This window comes from Hyperolius riggenbachi, chromosome 9 (genome assembly GCF_040937935.1).
Source record: "Hyperolius riggenbachi isolate aHypRig1 chromosome 9, aHypRig1.pri, whole genome shotgun sequence".
Lineage (NCBI taxonomy): Eukaryota > Metazoa > Chordata > Amphibia > Anura > Hyperoliidae > Hyperolius > Hyperolius riggenbachi.
Genome location: NC_090654.1, coordinates 215781904 through 215804187, shown reverse-complemented (window position 1 = coordinate 215804187; position 22284 = coordinate 215781904). Strand labels below are relative to the sequence as shown.

Below are 22284 nucleotides of genomic sequence, written 5' to 3'. Positions count from 1 at the left end.
GCACATGCTTCACCCCTCTTGTAGACTCGAACAGTCTCTATTTTGACCTATGATACTGTATTGTTATCAAATCATTTGCATGATCTTGTTTTGTTGTGAGTTTCCGTATGTTCTACCTGTATGTTAACCCATTTATCTATTGTGCAGCGCTGCGTAAGATGTTGGCGCTTTATAAATACAATAAATAATAATAATAATAATAATAATAATTTCATTGAGTGAAATAAGTTTTTGAACCCTCTAACAATAAAAGACTTAATACTTAGTGGAAAAACCCTTGCTTGCAAGCACAGAGGTCAAACGTTTCTTGTAATTGATGACCAAGTTTGCACACATTTTAGGAGGAATGTTGGTCCACTCCTCTTTGCAGATCATCTCTAAATCCCTAAGGTTTCGAGGCTGTCTCTGTGCAACTCTGAGCTTGAGCTCCCTCCATAGGTTTTCTATTGGATTAAGGTCCGGAGACTGACTAGGCCACTCCATGACCTTTATGTGCTTCTTCTTGAGCCACTCCTTTGTTGCCTTTGCTGTATGTTTGGGGTCATTGTCGTGCTGGAACACCCATCCACGACCCATTTTCAGTTTCCTGGCAGAGGGAAGGAGGTTGTCGTTCAGGATTTCACGATACATGGCTCCGTCCATTTTCCCGTTAATGCGATTAAGTTGTCCTGTGCCCTTAGCAGAAAAACACCCCCAAAGCAAAATGTTTCCACCCCCATGCTTGACGGTGGGGACGGTGTTTTGGGGGTCATAGGCAGCATTTTTCTTCCTCCAAACACAGCGAGTTGAGTTAATGCCAAAGAGCTCTATTTTGGTCTCATCAGACCACAGCACCTTCTCGCAGTCACTCACAGAATCATTCAGGTGTTCATTGGCAAACTTCAGACGGGCCTGCACATGTGCCTTCTTAAACAGGAGGACCTTGCGAGCCCTGCAGGATTTTAATCCATTGCGGTGTAATGTGTTTCCAATGGTTTTCTTGGTGACTGTGGTCCCTGCTAATTTGAGGTCATTCACTAACTCCTCCCGTGTAGTTCTAGGATGCTTTTTCACCTTTCTCAGAACCATTGACACCCCAAGAGGTGAGATCTTGCGTGGAGCCCCAGAGCGAGGTCGATTGATGGTCATTTTATGCTCCTTCCATTTTCGAACAATCGCACCAACAGTTGTCACCTTCTCTCCCAGCTTCTTGCTAATGGTTTTGTAGCCCATTCCAGCCTTGTGCAGGTCTACAATTTTGTCTCTGACATCTTTGGACAGCTCTTTGGTCTTTCCCATGTTGGAGAGTTTAGAGTCTGCTTGATTGATTGATTGATTGATTCTGTGGACAGGTGTCTTTTATACAGGTGACTAGTTAAGACAGGTGTCCTTAATGAGGGTGACTAATTGAGTAGAAGTGTCTAACCACTCTGTGGGAGCCAGAACTCTTAATGGTTGGTAGGGGTTCAAAAACTTATTTCACTCAATGAAATGCAAATCAGTTGCTATCTTTTATTTAAGGTTATTTTTTCGATTTTCCTTTTGATGTGCTATCTGCCACTGTTAAAATAAACCTACCATTGAAATGATACTGTTCTGAGACTTTTCATTTCTTTGTCATTGGACAAACTTACAAAATCAGTGAGGGGTCAAATAATTATTTCCTCCACTGTATATTCATTCTGTCACTGTTATTACTGATTTTGTACTGAGTACTGATTCTGTATTTTGCATATTGTTGTATATCATTGTCTGTATTGTTCTTTACCCCATGTTTGTTTCTTACTTTGTACACCACCACATAATATGTTGGTGCTTTATAAATCAATAATAATTTTAACATAGGTGTCAAACTCAAGGCCTGCGGGCAACACCAAAGCAGAGTTTGATTGGTGCTGCCCTTGACATTTTATCACTGATCTACCAGTCTATGGCCATCCATCAGAATAATGAGCCAGTAAACCGATGTTGAGGTTGGTAGCATGGGACGGTTACACTAGGAATGTAAAGATTACGAAGAATACAGAGGCTCCCATCTTAATTCCCTTATAAATAATGCAAGTTACCTGGTGTCATGCTGACTGTTTGACATTGTGTTTTGCATTTATTTAGCGATTACCGCTTTTGCAATTCGTTTCAAAGTTTGTCACATGAGCTCACAATGTAATATCGCTAACACAGTCGCTGCTATCCAACACTCCAACACAGAAATAGGATAGCTGTAACTGCTGTTATGAAAAATACCTAGTTGTTCTTCTGGCTTATGAAGCAGCATCATTTCCCCCCACAGGCTGACACTACCTGGCAGAATAGTGGAAGATGGGCGGCAGAAAGGCACATATAATGCTGATGAAGGTAAGATCATTTCTTTTTTATTTAAGGGCTCATTTCCACTATTGCGGTGCGGAATCGCCTGGATTCCACCACTGATGAAATCGCATGCGGATGCGTTTCCCCATGCGTTTTTTTGCCGCGATTTCGCATAGGTGAGGGTACATGCCATTTTAACCATGTCACTGCCTGTGTGAATTTACATTGGTACCTATGCGAATTTGCGGCAAAAAACGCATGGGCAAATTGCATGCAATTTCCCTATTAGCGAATTCTGCGGCTCTTTTGTGCGTTTTTTTCACCGCTGAAAATAACGCACCTCAACAACGCTACAGTGGAAACAGGCCCATCCACTTGCATTACATGTGCGAATCCGCATGCGGATTCGCGATAGTGGAAACGAGCCCTTAGGCTTTTTTTCTTTGGAGAGGCCACATTCCAGGCAAACAGCCAAATACACATCTGAAGTAGAGAAAATTGGGAAAAGTTAAATGAGCACACGCTCCGCAACTCAGAACTGCTGGACCACGAGGTAACTGCAGATTCATGTCAATATGTGCACCTTTGTCACTTCGGCCTCACTGAGGCATCACTGAGGCATCACTGAGGCAGACCTCCATGGCATGTGCTCTGTAGCACCTGAAATGGGCGCTGCTGTAGCCACAATGCTGTAGTGCGCGGCCCGATTAGCCGTAATTCAGGGTTCCGGCGATTGCCGGACCCTGGATTGCTTCTCCCTCCCTTCTCTGGAATTTCACCGGCAGCAGGGGGAGCAAACCGATGTGCTCATCATCACACACATACCCAGTATACATGCTGCTAGAAAATGTCCCTACTGCACATGTCTCTGAAACAGCTGCTTATCACCCATATTGGATAGCACAAAGATTGTACAGGACATGCGTGTGAGGAGGCAGATATTAACACCACATAGGCCTTAGTACAGTGTCCAGTACTATAAAGGTCACCATAACACTTGTGACACATTCATGTACCGCATGATTAAAATGTTTTACAACATAAAATGTTTTATTACAATACTGTATAGCAGTAAACATAGAGCACAGTTAAAAGCTAGCACATCTAGTAGGCAAATTCATTGTGGTATGTATTTAGGAGACCCAATATTAAGCTTGTTAATGGACTTATATAAGCAGTTTGTAATAGAACTGAGTCTAAATGTACTAACATCACATGTATTATTGCAGATGCAGCACACTAATAATATATGGTAGGTTGTATGTGTATTATACACATGCATGTGACAACACAACACTATCTATGCATTTCTTGGGACAATGCTTCATTCTTTAGGACAGATTATAGAGGTGCAGTGTTAGAAAGAACATAACATGTTTACATGTAAGTGACATTACATGTGTCCAGTGCTAATTGGGTCACATTTACCAGTAGTACAGTGACATCACTCCACGCAATTGGAAACAAAACCATTGACTACGAATATTTTTGTTTCTGCATCCACAAAGGCAGCTCTACCATAAGGAAAGCATATTTAATCATAGCCCTTAATTACCTGTGTACTAGCCAGAACCAGCCTTTTGAAATCCACGCCGGGTTTGTGTCTTATCTGTGCCATGGTGTAGAGTTCAGTAAACTGAGTCCACATAGACCCCCTGCCATCGTGTGCACTTTACGGGGGAGGATTGACAATCATTTGACAGCTGACATTTTCGCAGATCAGGAAACATGCAGGTTGGCTCCTGATCAAGTGATCACTACGATTGACAGTGTCCATAGTGATCACTAGAGTAAAGCAGAGGCTGGGGGGATAGCTCTCACCTCTCCTCATTCTCCCAGTCATCATTGTTTGCTCCACTCCTCAGCAGTGCTACCAGCCTTGCACTGCCTCTTGTATCGGGTCCTGGCTTGATGACATCATCACCGGTACTTTGTACTTGCGGCAGTACGAGGCTGGATGCGGTGCTGAGCAGAAGGGAGCTGCTCGATGCTGGAACTAGGGTAGATGAGTAAATACTTGCTCTCCATTCTTCCTGCTGCCGATCTCTGCATATGGGGGGAACACTAGACTACTAAGGAAATTATGGGGGCCACTACACCACCAGAAAAACTATGGGAGATCACTAGAGCACCAAAGAAGCTATGGGGGACGAATAGACAAGTAGGGAAACTATGGGAGACCTCTTGACCACATGAAAACTATGGGAGGACCACTAGACCACAAGGGTAGCTAGGGGGGGGGGGGGGGCGCGAGATTACCAGATAAACTATAGAAGACCACAAGATCACCAGGGAAACTATGGGGGACTACTACACCACCTCCCTGGTGGGGTAGTAATTCCCCATAGCTTTCCTTATAGTTTCCCTATAGCTATTGAAGAACACTAGATCACAGAAAAACCGATAGACCACTAGCTCACCAGGGAAACCAAAAGGGGACCATTAGACCACCTGGCAAACTATAGGGGCCCAGAAGACAACCAGGGAAGCTATGGGGTAACGCTAGACCTCCAGGGGGCATATGAGGGACCACTAGACTACCAGGGAAGCATTTGGGGGAACATACAGGGGGGCATTAGACATCCAAGGAAGCAGATGGAGCCACTAGACTACCAGAGAAGCGTATGGGGGAGACTATCAGAAAAATGTATCAGGGATCCAGTAGACTACAATGGAAGCATAGGGGACCACTAGACCACCAGGGAAATGACCGCGCAGTAGCATGGACCTAGTCAGGCGGAACAAGCCAAGCACAATCTGGTCCCTGGTACTGCACAGGTGTGAGAGGTCTACAAGGGCTTGTCAATGGTTTTCTGGAGGGCAGAGTGCTTGAATGGTCCAGTGGAGGAGGATGGGAGAAGCCTCTGGATTATGTAGAGGCTTCTCTCTACTGAGGTGAGTACACATTTGGGGGAGAGTGTAGCCACTTTCAGCTGGCAAATACTCAGTAGTGATGTGGTGCCAATGTAGATCCTCCTCCAGACGGCATGAAATAAACGGATGTTTCAAAAAGCAGAAGTTAGCACACTGTAGAGAGACATCTGTTGGTGGCCTGTTGAACAGCAAGGTGCAGATCATGATAAAACTCTCCAGCAGGAACCTTATTTACCCTTTTCTGGTTGGTTGGTGCATGACAATTTCTTGTTTGTAGGTAGTCCTAGCCAGATATTCTGCTTACCGATCTGTTATGTGCTTGTTTTTTCAGGCATATTTACTGTTCAAGTGCCTAAGGAAGCCCCAGGACAGCATTTTGAAGGTCTGAATCTGCTGACTGCTTTACTGGCACCTAAAGGAGCGAGAACAGCCAGACCTCTCGTGGAGGAAATAGGTGTGCTTTTATCTGTTTTTGTAAAAAGAAATTGCCATTTTATCTGAGATTCCCTTAGGGCCTATTCACACTGGGGCGCCTTTCAACATTTTTTTTTGTGTGCTTTGGTGATCAGCAAAGCATTGCGAACAATGTATCCCTCTGGAACCGTTCACACTGCAGCGCTTGCAATCTCCGTAAATCACAAACGCACTGCATATAGCATTTTTGGCGCGATCGAGATTCTCATTCACTGAATCAGAATCACAATTGCTGACAAAAACAAGTGTGATCAGAATGTAAACGCACAGTTGTTAGTCAATTGCATTTTGCAATCGCATTTGTGAATGGGCCCTTACCTATTTAGGCTACTGTTGGGAGTGAGACTTAGGAAAGTTGAAGCCCCCTATTATAAAATGAAACCAAGGATTTGCATGCTTGCTGTTTCTGAAAGTTTAGTGTAGGAGGAGGTGGTAGGAGTCAATGGACCCCTGAATACAAAGGATGTCAAATGAAATTACAGTCAAACAGAACAAAAGTCACTGATGTCCATTAAAAAAAAATAAAAAATCAAATTGGCATAATAGTATATTAAAGGGCAAGTATTGTGGTCATAGATTACCCTGATTTTAGGAAAGTATATTTTGGAATTACTCTGACACTCAATACAATGACCTGATCAATTATTCTTCAAGGCATATGTCAAAACAGAACTGACAATTGTTTCGGGGCCACAGAAGGTCCCCTTTTTTAGGATAAGTGCAGAAATACCATACACCACAGTGGAAAAACAATTTAAATACATTGAAGATGAAGGACCACCCATGGCAAATGGAAGACCTCCCCTCCTTCCATACATGGGAATTACATTTGTTGAAGTGTTTTTTTTCCCCCCACAGCAAAGGTGGTTTCACTTTAATCACAAAAATAAATAACCGCAGATAGAATCCTAGCTGACAGCAACAATTTGTTGTACACAGAAGTCAAATGTAGGCAATTACATTGATGAGATTAGTATTGTTTTATCTGAGTTTATTCCCGAAAGCTAAAAGCTGCTATTATACTTTGAGCAAATGATTACCGCAGATAAGCTACATGGAAGCCAGGCAGAGCCATAATTCAGGACTGTGTTTTTTTCCCCCCTTTTCTGTTCTTCCCCTTGCTGGAGCTGGCTGAGTGACCTGCTGTAAGAGATCTTGACAACAAATGCACCAGTGGGACGCTGGTCTCCCAGGGCTAATATCTGCTTCTTGATGGCACAAAGCCTGCGAGTGGAAGCAATGACAGTGATTCATGCATTAAATGACCAGGCTCCTTTAGAGGGCTTCTGAGAGGCCCGCTCACTGTAATTTTCTGCCTGGAGGGCTCTTGTGATGCTCCCAGAGGGAGATTCATAACCCACAGGAGTAATTCAGGGGCTGAAACCACAATCGCACAGACTGATGCACGTAGCAGGGCTGAGATGGGGGAAACACACAGGGACACATTTCTGACTACCATCGCTGAGTCTTAAAGAGAGATGCTACGTTTCACTCCAGGAACTGGAAAGTGTTAAAGAGGAGCTGTCAGCCATACTTTCTCAGAAAAAGAAACAACACATATAAGTACTTGCTCTACTTACATAACATATGTATTGCACTTTCCACATTTTGATTTTAGTGATTTTTCTACAGTAAAAAAAAAAAGAAAAACCTTCTTAGCATTTCCCATTTTAAGTGTGGCTATTTTGAAGCTAATTCTGATGTAATTTCCTCCCTTAGTCTCCTCTGCCTTATTTGCCCGCCCCTCACTATATAGAAAGTGCATTGTCTCAGCATGAGAAATATTGGCCAATCAGAGAGGAACAGAGGTGTGGGGAGGGGAAAACAGGAGGGGAAGAGGCTTCAGCTAATCAGGCTGCATTAGTTAAGTCTGAGGGGAAGTGCAGAAGCAAAAAATGACAACCCAACATGCCCTGCAACTTCCTTTTTGTGTGTACCAAATAAGAGTCAGGTAAACTGGGGAATGATCATTTATCAACAAGAAAAGTAAAAGATTTCAACTTTTGGATTGCCTGGTTAGCATCCTTATTTATTTGTTTACCAAATAAAAATAAAGAATTGATTTTTTTGCCCGACAGTTACACTTTAACACATTGCTGGAACTAGATATGCTACCTGATATCTTATGCTACATACACACTTGAGATAAAAGTCTTTGGAAAAGGCAAGATCACAGACCAATTTTACCCCCTTCCATGTAGTATGAGAGCCATACTCTACACAGTCTATTCTATGGAGCTGAACTCCTCATCAAAGAAAACTTTGCAAGATGCTGCACACAAAGATGCTGTACACATTCAAAAGATCAGTATCTGCAAAAGATCTGTTCCTGCAAAATGCATTCATAGTCTATATCTGCAGATCCTCATACACACCTTGTTTAACAGACATTCATCTGCAGATCAGATCCACCAGGATGAATCTTCAGATCTGCAGATGAATGTCTGTTAAAGAAGGTGTGTATGATGATCTGCAGATATAGACTATAAATGCAATTTGCAGGAACAGATCTTTTGCAGATACTGATCTTTTGAATGTGTACAGCATCTTTGTGTGCAGCATCTTGCAAAGATTTTTATCTGATGGGGAGTTCAGCTGAATAGAATAGACTGTGTAGGTATGGCTCTCATACTACACGGAAGGGGGTAAAATTGGTCTGGGATCTTGCCTTTTCCAAAGACTTTTATCTCAAGTGTGTATGTAGCATTAGTGCGCCGAGTGCTGGAGTGTTACTTTTCTGTGTAGTTTAGTTGAGTAGTTTAAAATCAAGTTTTTAAAATCTTGGTCATGTGATCAAAAGCAGTAGCCCTTAAAGCGGACCTGAACTCAGAACTTCCTCTCTGCTCCTAAAAGATAAGCAACAGCTTAATAACCTTTAAAGAACAACATTTCTTTGTTACAGCTGATACAAATCCTGCAATAAATCTGCAGTATCTACTTCCTGTTTTCATAAAAGCAGATATATTGTTAACATCCTGTGTTTACAAATTAGCTGCTCTGCTGTTGCAGACAGCTGACACAGGAAAGAGATCAAATTACAACTTCTGGTAATCACAGATGAGTGGGCATTAGACAGGCTAAACTCTCTAAAAACATACACGGTGCATTTCTCTTATGTTTTCCTTCTGTGCTGTGCAGGAGTTCAGGTCTAGTTTAAGCAGGCTTGTTTGTACTCTAATGAAGTGGGTCACAGACACAGATGTGGGAGAAGATTGCAGCCTGCAGCTCTAGAATGCTGGGCCATAGAGGGGGCTCCTGGACTGCTAAATATAAAAGTCAGATAATCGAGGCGCTTATACAGACATGCAAACCAGCTTTGTCAGGGCTCTTTTATACGGCTGGCGTTGCACTGCATCTTGTAGTGCAATCGCATACGATTCCCAAAATGCAGGTACACTGTGCATAAAATTAGAAATTGTGGGTTCTGTTTTAAAGTAACTTGTGATTGCGCTGCGATTTTTCTCAATCAAAAAAGTTGTGCATGTTGCGTTTTTCCTGCGATTCCTGCTGTCAGAATGAATGTGCAATCCCCGCAAAAATCGTATTGCAAAATCGTATGCACAATCACTTTACGCTTGCTATTGCGTTTATGTTTTGAGGCTCCTGTTACACTTGCATTGCAAGTGTGCGTTACCCTATTTTACCGCATGGAAACGTAACTGCAATGCAATGGGGCATAGTACACTTATCACATCGTTTCCTGCAATCTCAACAGTGAGTTGCCAACGGACTTCTGCGGCGGAAGTAATGTAAATCAGGGGGCGACGCTATGCATATGACCTTGTCAGTGCACTCTGCCGCAGGGTCATATGTTTGTCATTCTTTGCTTTGCATGAGATGTGGCAGGAGCATGGCATCCCCACAGCAATGCAAAAAAATAGGTTTAAAACCATCCTAAAGTGTAAAAGTGCCAACACAAACTTTAAGACAAACAGAGTGTGGGCTTCAATACTGATGCCGAATTAAAGGTTTACTCTAAAATATAACTCTTTAGACAAAGACAAGACAGAACATAATTCAAAAAGCATCAAGTGGCCACGCTGCAGTACTCATCCACACATATACAACCCACACACACGATAATATGCCTAATATGCCCAGGCAACTCCCACAAAAGAATCATAAAACTCTTCAACTCCTCATCTGTAGGAGAGTTCACAGTGACAATGCCAGCCAAAGCATTTAGCAGAAGCATAAGAACTTGGGTTCAGTTCAGATGGATAATGCAAAGCAGATGCGTAAGTTAAGTAAGCATATCCAGGATGCAGAAAGCAGATAATGATGAGCCAAAGATTTCCAAACAGCCTATGTAGCAACCTCTGGCGCACATGCACAGTTAAAATAATCAAAAGAACGCAGAAGCATGGAATGGCAGTATCAGGTAAATGTACACGTACAATACCGATCCTTGGAGAAGGTGGTATGTGTCATGGAAGCCACCAGATGGCCAGCGATGGATCCACTGGTGCTCCAGATAACAAGCCGTTAGATATAGGCTGACAGTTTGTGCAAATTGATATTGATGGTGGCAAGGAGGCAGTGCAGGATGCCACATGTGTCTGGAATCCAAAGATTAGTCTGTCTCAGCAAGCCCATTCACAAGCTGGGGATTTTCTGGGCACAATGCGGGCTGATCGCTGCAGCAATCGTGTATTACATGCAAGCGTGCAGGATCAGTGGCATGACGGGGCAGGCAAGGCTGCAGAGAACGCCACTACGCCATGAAACAACCCACGCAGGTTAGACATGACATGTTTCGCTGGTATATACCGGCGTTCTCAAGGACACTGACACTTTCTGAAGGATAAGGACACTGCACACAAGTATTACTGTAAATCCTAATGTCAACCCCCACAAAGGTGGATCTAAAGGAAGGACCATCACTGTCATCACAGGTAGAGAAACGGGTCTCTCAATCCAGATAATTCAGTGACAGCATGAGACCACCTGCAAAAGAAATTGTCAATAAAAAAAGGAGCAGAGCAGCGCATAAGGATCAGGCGCATTTTAAAGACCCTGGAGAAATATATTAGCAATGAAATATCAGAATGCAAACTCAAATAACAAGAGCATGCACGCACGCACGCACGCACGCACGCACACACACACACACACACACACACACACACACCCCTCAGATCTGGGGAGGAGGGAATAACCATTTCCCTGGCACCAGATACCATCAAACCCAGCAAGGTTTCATTTTAATCAGCACCACAACATTTATTGGAGTTTTATAAATCCATACTAATAATTATAACATCACTCCCATCCCCCAAAAAAGGATGGAGGTAGATGCTCCAAGCAGTAACATGTAGCTTCTGAGATGCCCAACGCCAAAGGTGGAAGGGGAAGTGGGTGTAGAAGGAATAGGTGAGGGGGGGGGGGGGGGGAAATGGAAGATCAAGTAAGATGGGAGTGATCAGGGAAGGTCAAGTCCAGGAGACCACAAAAATGAATAATCCAAAAATCCAACATGAGGCCCCCATGTCATATTACTATAACTGACAAACTACAGTTGAGTAGAAGGCAAGTCTACCCGAGATCAGAAATCAGAACAGACTGTAATTTTGAACAATTCATGGCAAAAATAGATTGAAATTGGACAGAGCGGTACATTTTGGTCAGTTGGACGTGGCGGGCAGGCAGCAGTAACTTTATGGCCTGTAGCGTTGCATTATATTGAACCGTGCTATGCTGCAGTTTGATAGATTTTCAATAGAATTCACAGTAAAAATTATTGAAAATCTGTGATCTTTGTATGGGGAATTTGATCTACCCACTGATCAGAGAGGAATTGATCTGTTTGGCATAGTGTAGAACAATCTAACCATGTAATAGGAGGTTGATCTGCATGGGATTTTTGTAAAGTGCCAATAAATCATATAACTTCACTTAACAGTGAAACAATAGCTGCCAATTGAATTTGTTTTCGCTTAGTTTGCTTTCACACGTTATCTCTGGTGATCATTTAGAATGTGGTGCCGCTTTAACTTGTTTGTCTCACTTTTAGGGGCTTCTAGTGAGGTTCCTGAGGAGGAGGAAGAGGAGGACTTTGACTGGCAGATTGAGCAGACTCTCTATGAAGAACCGGCTGCTGATGACCTTAATTCCCAGTGCAGCTATGGTTTTGGGAATTTGCGCGTCGGGGTCTTCACACGACTGCAGGTACTGCCCTCTCCCTCTCAGTCCCTCCTCCTGCGCAATCTGGTTCAGTCATATTGCTAGGCTGCTGGGCATTTTAGAGAGCAGGATATTAAACTCGCAACACTGATTTCAATATACCATCTGGTAGCTCAGTAAGCATAGTGCCAGTATTTTGCAGTTAATAAAAGGCTCTGTGGGTTGAATCGTCTTCTGCCTGGCTAAGCACCACTATGAGGTTTAAGTACACCTGAACTGAGAGGGATATGGAGGCTGACATACTTATTTCCTTTATTATTTATTTATTGTATTTATAAAGCGCCAACATATTACGCAGCGCTGAACATTAGTTTAGGTTACAGACAATATTTAGGGGTGACATACAGCAATACGACAATACAGGAATACAAGAAAGATCAGATCACACAGCACAGTATGAGCATAAGGTAATGCTTAGTCAGTCACTGGATGGAGCATGGAGATTAGGCAAGTTAGGTTCACTCAGATGCCTAGCATGGGTGCACAGTAATGGAGGAGCATGATCAGGTAGGACACAAAAGAAGGAGGACCCTGCCCAAAGGCTTACAATCTACAATCCTTTAAAACAATGCAAATTGCCTGGCTGTCCTGTTGATTTTGTGCCTCCAATGCTTTGCTTCCAATGCTTTTAGCCATAGACCCTGAACAAGCATGCAGATCAGATGTCTCTGACTGACGTCTGACAAAATTAGGTGCATGCTTGCTTCAAATGTCTGATTCAGACTCTACTGCAGCCACAAAGTAGAAGGATCATAAAGAGATGACTGTGCATCTGTCTCTTTGAGACCTTTTATTCAGTCAACGGCAGGGGAGGACTGGGACCTTTTGGCCTGGGGGGACAACACAAACTAGAGGCCCGTTTCACGGCATCCCCAGCCCAAAGCCAAAGCTTTCTTGTGAGCAAATCTTCAAATTGTGATATCACACACGCACGCACGCGCACACACACACACACACACACACACACACACACACACACACACACACACACACACACACACACACACCTGTCTGTGTCTGATGCCTAACCTTAAAGGAGTTATCAGGCTTTTATTTTATGAAAATAAGTGCTACTTACCCAGGGCTTGTCCATGCCCCAAGCTCCCAGCATGTCCCTCGCTGTAGCTCTGCAGTCAGCTGTTCGCTGCCGCTGCCTCCCAGCCCCTGGCGATGACGTCGGGCCGACTGCGCCTGTGCACCACATGGACCAGAGCGTACTGTGCAGACGCATAACTACTGCGCCTGCGCAGTACACTCCGGTCCACGTGGCGGTGATTGACAGTGCTGCTCGCACAGGCGCAGTACAGGCCGACATCCAGGTGGGACTAATGCCATCGCCGGGGACTGGGAGGCAGCGGCAGCGAATGGCTGACTGCAGAGCTGCGGCGAGGGACATGCTGGAAGCGTGGGGCTGGAGGAAGCCCCGGGTAAGTAGCACTTATTTCATTAAAAATGCCTGATAACTCCTTTAAACACCCCCCCCCCCCACACACACACACAAACCTACCTACCTACCTGGTGATGCCTAACCCCACTCCTGCCCACCCACCATACAAACTACTTGTCTGACCCCTACCCCCTACCCCCCCCAACTACCTGTTTGACAGTGCCCAACTGCCTGCCTCCCCACTCCCCTGCCGCCAATCACACCACAAGAAGAAAAAACGTTCCCCCTCAGGCCAGGGTCAGAATGGGGATGATTATCACACACAAAAAAAAAAAAAACTCAGAGGGCACTGGCCTGGGCAGAGAATTGAATTTGACAGCAGTAGCAGGCAGGCAGCAAAGTGTGAGTAACTCAGTGACAAGAAGGGAGAAGAAGTACAGAAACAAAATTTATAAAAACCACCTTCTCCTCTGGCAACCTGGACCCAACCTCCTCTATCCTCCTGTCTCCTCAGTCCTACACCTCCTCCTCCTCCACAGCAGCAAGCAGCTATAGGTGGCATCTCCTACTCCCAGCCCCCAGAGTGTCCGACTCCTCCAGCCAGGACAGCCAGCCACTCGTAGCCGCAGCTCCAGGCCCCCAGCCCCCCCAGCACAGAAAGCTGAAGAGTGAGACAGCTCACTCCGACGACACCTCAGGCACAGCAGCACAGGGGAGGACTGTGTCCGACTCCTTCAGCCAGCCACTCGTAGCCACAGCTCCAGGCCCCCAGCCCCCCCAGCACAGAAAGCTGAAGAGTGAGACAGCTCACTCCGATGAAACCGCAGGCACAGCAGTACGTTGCGGGCGGCAATGGCTCCAGGCAGGGGGCGGAGTCAAGCAGGGTCAACCCACCGGGCCGGAGAGGACCTAAGCTATTTGTGTCCTTGTGCCGCTCACATCCACCGCAGGCGCAGCCACGCACAAGGGCACACCACGGCCGGCCGCCTCAGCCCCTTCTTTGATTGGATACTTCAACTTGCCGGGAAATATCGCGCGAGGTTGCGATCCCCACTGCGAACCTGTCACCTGTGGTATGTCTGCTGCCGCTGCGTATAGCAGCGGCCGGCCCTAATTACTTAAGATTCGGGCGGCCCGGGGGGCAATTGCCCCCCGTCCCCCTGGGCCAGTCCTCCCCTGGTCAACGGCATACAGCCACGAATGCAACAGTTTGACAAATAGTAAAGATGCATCAAACCTGGGTGGTGGAGGGTGTCTGGTGAGCTGGGAAGGGTGACCAGGGGGTGAACAGGACGGCACTACAGCCGTTTCACGCCAGAACCGGCGCTTGCTCACAGGTCGCTGCTGACATGAAGGCATTGTGCTACACCCGAGCCTCAGACAATTTATGCAGGGCAGATAAAGTTGCTATTAGGTGGCTTAAGCAGCATCGCGGTGACTTAGGTGGCTTAGGCAGCATCGCGGTGATTAAACAGGCGGACAAAGGGGGGAATGTGGTAATCATGTTGAGCGACTTTTACGTTAAGGAGGCCTACAGGCAACTCAACAATACTGAGTTTTACCAAAAGTTGGTTGGTAATCCCACCAACAAGTACCAGTCAACCCTCCGTACTCTATTAAGACAAGGAGTGGAAAAAGGGTACATGTCACAGAGATTGGCAGTTGACCTACTCCCCATGTCCCCCCGGCATCCTGTGTGGTACCACCTTCCTAAACTGCACAAATCTGCGGAGAGCCCCCCAGGGAGACCTATCGTCTCGGGGTGTGGCTCTTTGACGGAACGTCTGTCCAGGTTCCTCGATCACCTGCTACGCCCCTTACTCGTGGGGGTCCCAGCCTATTTGGCCGACACGCTAGACACGAATAATCTCGTCGAAAGCGTGGAGTGGGAACCGGGTTGCCATTTAGCATCCATCGATGTAGAGAGTCTCTACAGTAGAATACCCCACGAGGGGGGATCAGGGCAGTTCGTAGATTCCTGGACAGAACCCATAAAGATGAGGGGTACAAGGACTTTCTTTGTGACTGCCTCGAGTTTATTTTGAAACATAATGCATTCATGTTTGATGGAAGGTGGTACCACCAGACGTCCGGGACGGCCATGGGGACCTCAGTGGCATGTACCTATGTGGGTCTTTTCTTGGGGGCTTGGGAGGAGGATTATGTATCGAACCCCTGGTGTCTTCTAATCCTCCCCGGTAATCTGGCCAGCAGCGCTCTTCTGAGCATGAGCAGCTTGGCCGCGTCAGACCCCCTGTTGTGTCTGCAGCCGGGAGCGTTCTGTGCATGTGCAGTAGTACTGTGCAGGTGCAGAACGCTACCGGGCGGGGCCAGATTCCCGGGGGGATTAGAAGACAACAGAGTGGCCGGGGAGGACGGAGAGAGAGCCCATGCACCTCATGGGGCTGGAGAACGCACCAGGTAAGTATAAATATACCCTTATTCCTATCTCAGGTACACTTTAAAGCGGAACTGTAAATATCTAAAAAAAATAAGTTTCACTTACCTGGGGCTTCTGCCAGCCCCCTGCAGCCGATCTGTTCCCATGCAGCCACTCACCGATGCTCTGGCCCCACGCCTCGGCTTACTTTCACCTCCTCGTTCCCCTAGCCGGATGCGTACTGCGCAGGTGCAGCAGAGATATTCTCATATTGCGCATAGTGCGCCTGGCTACAGGAACGCGTACTAGGATACGCATGGCTAGGGCACATTGGAGGTCGATTTGTAAGTCAACCTCCCTTACCGGAAAAAAAGTGAGTAGCGGCGCTTTAAGACTGGAAAGAGCTGGGAGCAGACAGGGGTGTCTGAAAAGATACAGCCTGCTCTCTGGAAGTCTGTGTTGAAGGAAGTAGCTGTTAAAAGAGCTGAACAGTTACTTTAAAGAGGAACAGTAGCGAAAAATCACATAATTCAATCGCTTAATTTTTTTTAATTTTTTTTTTACAATCTTCATTTATAGATTAGTCAGTGTTTCCCCTCTCTCTCTACCTGATTTACATTCTGAAATTCGTCACAGGTGGCAACTCTCTAGTCCTGTAAGGTGCAGCTCTGTGGAATGTTTGTTTACTGAGCGTTTTAAAGGGAACCTGAAGCAAGATTTATATGGAGGCTGCCATATTTATTTCCTTTCCAACCATGCCAGTTGCTGGGCAGACCTGCTGATCATTTTAGCTGCAGTAATGTCTGGCCACACACCGGCCACACACCTGAAACAAGTAGTATGCAGCTAATCTTGTCAAATTTTTGACAAACACCTGATCTGCGTGCTTGTTTATGGTCTATGACTATGCATCAGACGATGTATGGGCAGATCGACCAAGACGCAATCTATATTGTATCTGCCCGCCTCTGGGATGAAACTATATATTGGGGAGTCCCATCAGGATCAGAGGTCCATCAATCCTCCATATTAATCCAACACGAAAAGACTAGCCTGTCAGAACTCGACCCTCCAAGGTGCTTAACAGCTTTTTTATTGCATTTATACAGCAGTAGTACAACAGCAAGCCGACAGCATGACGTTTCGGGCAAAGGCCCTTTCTCAAATGCTGAAGTTCACATCCTTCTGACAAACATATATAGGCATTCAAACAACACGCCCTCCTCTTAGAGGGCGGGCACTCTACTTAAAGTTACATACCCCTTACAAGGGGAAAGAGCAGCAACAGCAATCATACATTAAGCTATAAAAAGCATCTAAGGCTGAAGTCCTCATTCAGCCCTCCCGGCGATTGAGTCCCCAACCTGTCCATCCAGCAAGCCTCTCGCCTTAAAAGAGTATTCCTCTGGTCACCCCCTTCCTGACACTTCACCACCTCTAACACCTGCCATCTTATTTGTGTAACTCTATGGCGTAACTCAATATAATGTCGTGAGGACTTCAGCCTTAGATGCTTTTTATAGCTTAATGTATGATTGCTGTTGCTGCTCTTTCCCCTTTCCCCTGTATAAATGCAATAAAAAAGCTGTTAAGCACCTTGGAGGGTCGAGTTCTGACAGGCTAGTCTTTTCGTGTCAGATCGACCAAGAAACAGATCTCTCTCTGATCAAATCTGATCAGAGACAGATCTGTTGCCTGCCCATACACAGCAGGCTGATTCCCGATCGATTTCAGCATGAAATATCTCTGGAATCGGTAATGTGGGCACGTGTGACGTTACACGCAACCTTGTCAGGCTCGTTTATGTGGATGGAGCACGAAGCCAGCGCCGGATACCGTCAGGTAAAGTATTCATGCACGGGGCACTGGGGGGCAGATTTTACACTGGGGGGACAGTGCTGGGGGTTTTGTCGCCCGTCCTGATATTGTGCGCCATTACCGCCACGCACCAGATTGAGCATGTTGGCCCTACATCTTACAGCATGTCCGATCGACACATGCCCCGAAATTGGTCACAATGTTGATCGGGCATGCTCTTGGCAGCACCAATTTTCATCTGATCATAATGGTCAAATTGAATGGTCAATCTGCTGCTAAGTTGCCTTATGTGAGGTCACATTTAGCGGCAGAGGATCAGCAAGACAGCCAGGCAATTTGCAGTGTTTAAAATGAAATAATTTGTTGGCCTCCATATCTCTCTTACTTCAGGTTCCTTTTAAAGCCAGTAGAAAATATACCTGGTCTCCCAGAATATTTAAGCAGACTGATGGTGCCCATACATGGTACAATTTTTTTCATTTTTTCGATTAAATCGATTATTCCGTTAGATCGACTATAAAGGATCATCGTCCATTTTTTTTGATTAAAAAAAAAAAATCTTTTTTACTTTCATTCAATTCAATCGTTTTGGTCAAATGGGTAAACAAACGTTTTTTATTGTACCAGGTTTGGGCACCATAAGCTAATCCTCACTTGGTGGGGTTAGGGTTGCCACCTTTTGGGTGAAAAAAATACCGGCTTGGGGTGTGGCCTAAAAGAGGGAGGGGGTTGTTACGATTTTTTTTTTTTTTTTGTATACAAAATAGCACAAGAATCTGCAGAAAAAAAGCTGTTTTGAGAAAAAAATGCTCAGTGTCCTCTTAAAAGCTCCATTAGGTGGTCATATAGACAATGGCATAGCCTCCCTTCCTCCCTCCCCCTTATATTTCGTCTGCTACTGGTCTGCTCCTTAGCCCCTCTTTATGACTGTAATAACACTTTAAAGTGTGACCCAGCCAAAGCTCCAGTACAAAAATACAGCAAAGGAATCCTCAGGATCCAAAGGCTTCCTACTCCTTATGTAAGTATGTGTTTTTGAACCTGAGCCTCGGCTCAGGTCTTCTTTAATGTATAGTCTATATTATATATGTAGACGTAGAGGGGTGAATGGAGCAGGCACTAATGTTCATCACTCACTAAGCGGCTGGCAACATGAGCAGTGTACCCTTAAAGTGAAATTCCGACCAAGAATTGAACTTTTACATGAGAAATCTATTCCTTTTCACAAACAGACCATCAGGGGGAGCTGTATGACTGATATTGTGGTGAAACCCCTCCCACAGGAAACTCTTGAGTACCTACTCCTGGCAGTTTCCTGTCTGGGAACCTTCCTGCATTGTGGGAAATAGCTTTTTACAGCTGTTTCCGACTGCCAAAAAAACATGCAGCAGCTACATCACCTGCCAACAGTAAAAATGTTACCATGTAATGTCAGAATGTAAATCAGGGATTTAAAAGATTTTACATTGGGCAAACACTGACTAAATCCTTTATACATAATTATTGTAAAATTGAAGCACTTTTTTATTACATTATTTTCACTGGAGTTCCTCTTTAAGCTACATACTCAGTCGAAGATGGATCGGGGGATATGGAACTTGCGAGCGTTCCCTGAGCCATCTTCGCAATCATGTACTGCGTCTACAAATGACGGGAGTGAAAGAGACTTTAAACCATCGCAGTAATTAGTGCAGGGGTATTTGTGCAGTTGTAAAGGGATCCTGAGCTGTAATTTAAAAAAGGAATCTGGACTTATCAGGGGCTTCCTCCAGCCCCCTGTATCCCGTGAGGTCCTCTGGGATCCTCTTCTTCCTTCCTCTGGTCCCGATGGTGGCTCGGTAATCGGCAACTTCGGGTAAAGTCACATGTGCACGCCCCCACCACACGCCTGTTGCCATAAGCCTCCTGTACATGTGCGGCTCTCTAAAGAGTGAACCACTCATGCAAGGGAGGCATACGGCAACTGGCGTGATGACACGAAGTCGCTGATTACCGGAGCCGCCAGCCAGACCAGAATTGGAAAGAAAAGGATGCCGGAGGACCTCACGGACTATGGAGTATACTGCACATGCGCACTCGTGCAGTACAGAGCTGCACGTCTTCAGAAGCACTCGGGGAGGGGACACAAGTACTTCTGAAGCCTCCCTAGGCGGCAAATTTAAACTGGGGTGATGGCGCTGAAAAGAGGTGAACATGTAAACTCAGGGAAAACTCTATAGGACCCAGAGAGCCTTCCCTGTCCATAGGTGTCTGTCTTTTAGATTTTACCTCACATCACATTTACTGTAATGTACACTTAACAGCCCTTTCTTCAGTGTTCTTTGTATGCCTGCAATTCAAAGGCAGTGACAAGAGTGCAAAAAAACACAAGTACCATAAATCGACCTTAACTGGAAGCAGTATAGTCACTGTGCTACCCTCTGTACTGTGATGTTTCATTATCGCACCACAGGTCTGCTGCCTGTTAGTGTCAGCATGATAACGATCCTCTCCGGGTCTCCTCTGCCCTCTCTCCTTTCAGCTGCAGCTGCTCTCTCACTGAGGAGGAAGACATGCATTACACAACATACAGGAGCATGGAGCTTCCCTGTTCTGTAGCGCGGGCTTCATTTCTAAATTGTGTCCCTCCCTCTTCCACTCCTCATTGGATATCCTCAATTAGCAGCTCCAGCATTGGCTAGTGGAAAGCTGGTGCTGCTGCTGCTATTGGCTAGATCTTTCCTCCATATTAACCTCCCTGGCGGTACGCAGTTTTAGAGGCTGTGTTCGCGGGAGGATTTTTTAAAATAAAAGTTGCTCTATATACCTTAACTAGCACTACGCTAGCTAATTATGTCCCCCAAGCCGCGCGGCAGCTAACTGAACACCCCGATCGCCACCGGTAATATTTACCCATCTGCGAGAGCCGCAGCTTCACGATCCAGCTTCACTCGTCGCTATGGCGACGATCGGACATGACGTCATGCGCAGTCCCGATCTTCCCCAAAGTGAAGGCTACGCCATCGCGGGATCCCTGGGGGTTATGTATTATGGCGTTGTTTGCGGGCGATCGGTGGGGACCGGAGGCACTTGGGGGACATTATTAGCTAGCAAAGTGCTAGCTTAAACATATAGAGATACTTTTATTTAAAAAGATCCTCCCGGGGCTATGTGATCCCCTGCGGCGGCCTAGCCCGACACTGTGCCGGGCTTACCGCCAGGGAGGTTGGTGACACGTCTGTGTGTCATGATTTAGATTGCACAGCAGGGATTTTCCGGCAGATGACATGCCGGTATAAATTAGATACCGGCACTGGCTTTTGAGTGAAAAAAACGGCTGTGCCAGCCATATACCGGCTAGGTGGCAACTCTAGGTGGGGTTACATACCCATATATTGATGTAGGAAATTTTTCTACTGCTGAAACCAAGAAAATTCCTGTTTAAAAGAGCAACCTGAACAATTTACTACATTCTACTATGTCACTACAGTGCCTGTTTGAGGTCAGGATTTCACTTAAATTTTTAAATGGTATTATCATAATAATTAGCCCTATGTATCTTATTTAATACTGGCTTATCAAGTAGCTTCTACACAGATGGACTCAAGCTCAGCCAATGAATACATACATCGGAATAGGACAAACATTTGCTCTTGTTTTAAAATGGCAAATGTGACGTTCCTCAGTTGTAGCAGACAGTCTTGTGCATCTGCTGGGAACAATGAAGACCTCTGTGATGGGACCGGTGTATCTGTATACTGAGCTAATGCTGGGTGCAGTGTGATCATTGCTGCAGCTGCTCCCATGCCCTTCCTCCAGCAAGCTATACTCAGTGTCCCTAACAGGCAGAGTAATGGGACCAGTGTCAGGCTGCCTGGGGAGTTGATGAACTCTCCTCTGTAGTCTCCTGTGGCTCATCCAAATCCTGGGATTACATTGCTCTTGTAAAACACAGTTAGCAGTGCTCACATGAGCCTCTGTCCTGCCAGACATTGTGAGTACGCGTTCCCCGGAGAAGAGGAGGAGTGGATCGGGTATCAGGAGCTGCTGGCTTTCACAGGCAATTAAGGATGCACTCCAGCTAACATTAAAGTGTGTGACTAGTCTGTACAGAGCTTTTCTAGCTCCATTCCTGAACTCTCTGCATTAGGTAAATGCAGCAATGGAGCATATTTGTAAGCTGCAACAGATTATAGTGAGCTCTTTATTACAATCATCATTACAATACCTCAATGTGGAAGTGTGCTGTGTCCTTTTCAGTGCTCCAGTATTCACACCTATAATAAGGGCTGTATGCAGTGAACGGAGACATTCATTTTCACATAGTACAGCAAGATCGCCAGTATCAGGGATTGCCTGATGCCGCGTGCATGTGCTTGCCTGATGCCGCGTGCATGTGCTTGCCTGATGCCGCGTGCATGTGCTTGCCTGATGCCGCGTGCATGTGCTTGCCGGATGCATGGGCTTGCCTGATGCCGGGTGCATGGGCTTGCCTGATGCCGGGTGCATGGGCTTGCCTGATGCCGGGTGCATGGGCTTGCCTGATGCCGGGTGCATGGGCTTGCCTGATGCCGGGTGCATGGGCTTGCCTGATGCCGGGTGCATGGGCTTGCCTGATGCCGGTTGCCTGATGCCGGGTGCATGGGCTTGCCTGATGCCGGGTGCATGGGCTTGCCTGATGCCGGGTGCATGGGCTTGCCTGATGCCGGGTGCATGGGCTTGCCTGATGCCGGGTGCATGGGCTTGCCTGATGCCGGGTGCATGGGCTTGCCTGATGCCGGGTGCATGGGCTTGCCTGATGCCGGGTGCATGGGCTTGCCTGATGCCGGGTGCATGGGCTTGCCTGATGCCGGGTGCATGGGCTTGCCTGATGCCGGGTGCATGGGCTTGCCTGATGCCG

At 46.1% G+C, this 22284-nt stretch overlaps 1 protein-coding gene across 6 annotated transcripts in view; it reads left to right on the top strand.

Moving 5' to 3' along the window:
- The window catches only part of SHQ1 (SHQ1, H/ACA ribonucleoprotein assembly factor), a 215177-nt gene that overhangs the window by 36740 nt on the left and 156153 nt on the right, over positions 1–22284 (top strand). For all 6 annotated transcript variants that reach the window (XM_068253995.1, XM_068253993.1, XM_068253990.1 and 3 more), the window contains exons 3-5: positions 2270–2334; positions 5495–5617; positions 11651–11805. In XM_068253995.1, coding sequence (XP_068110096.1) covers positions 2270–2334; positions 5495–5617; positions 11651–11805 — 343 coding nt within the window. The remainder of the gene's footprint in view (positions 1–2269; positions 2335–5494; positions 5618–11650; positions 11806–22284) is intronic.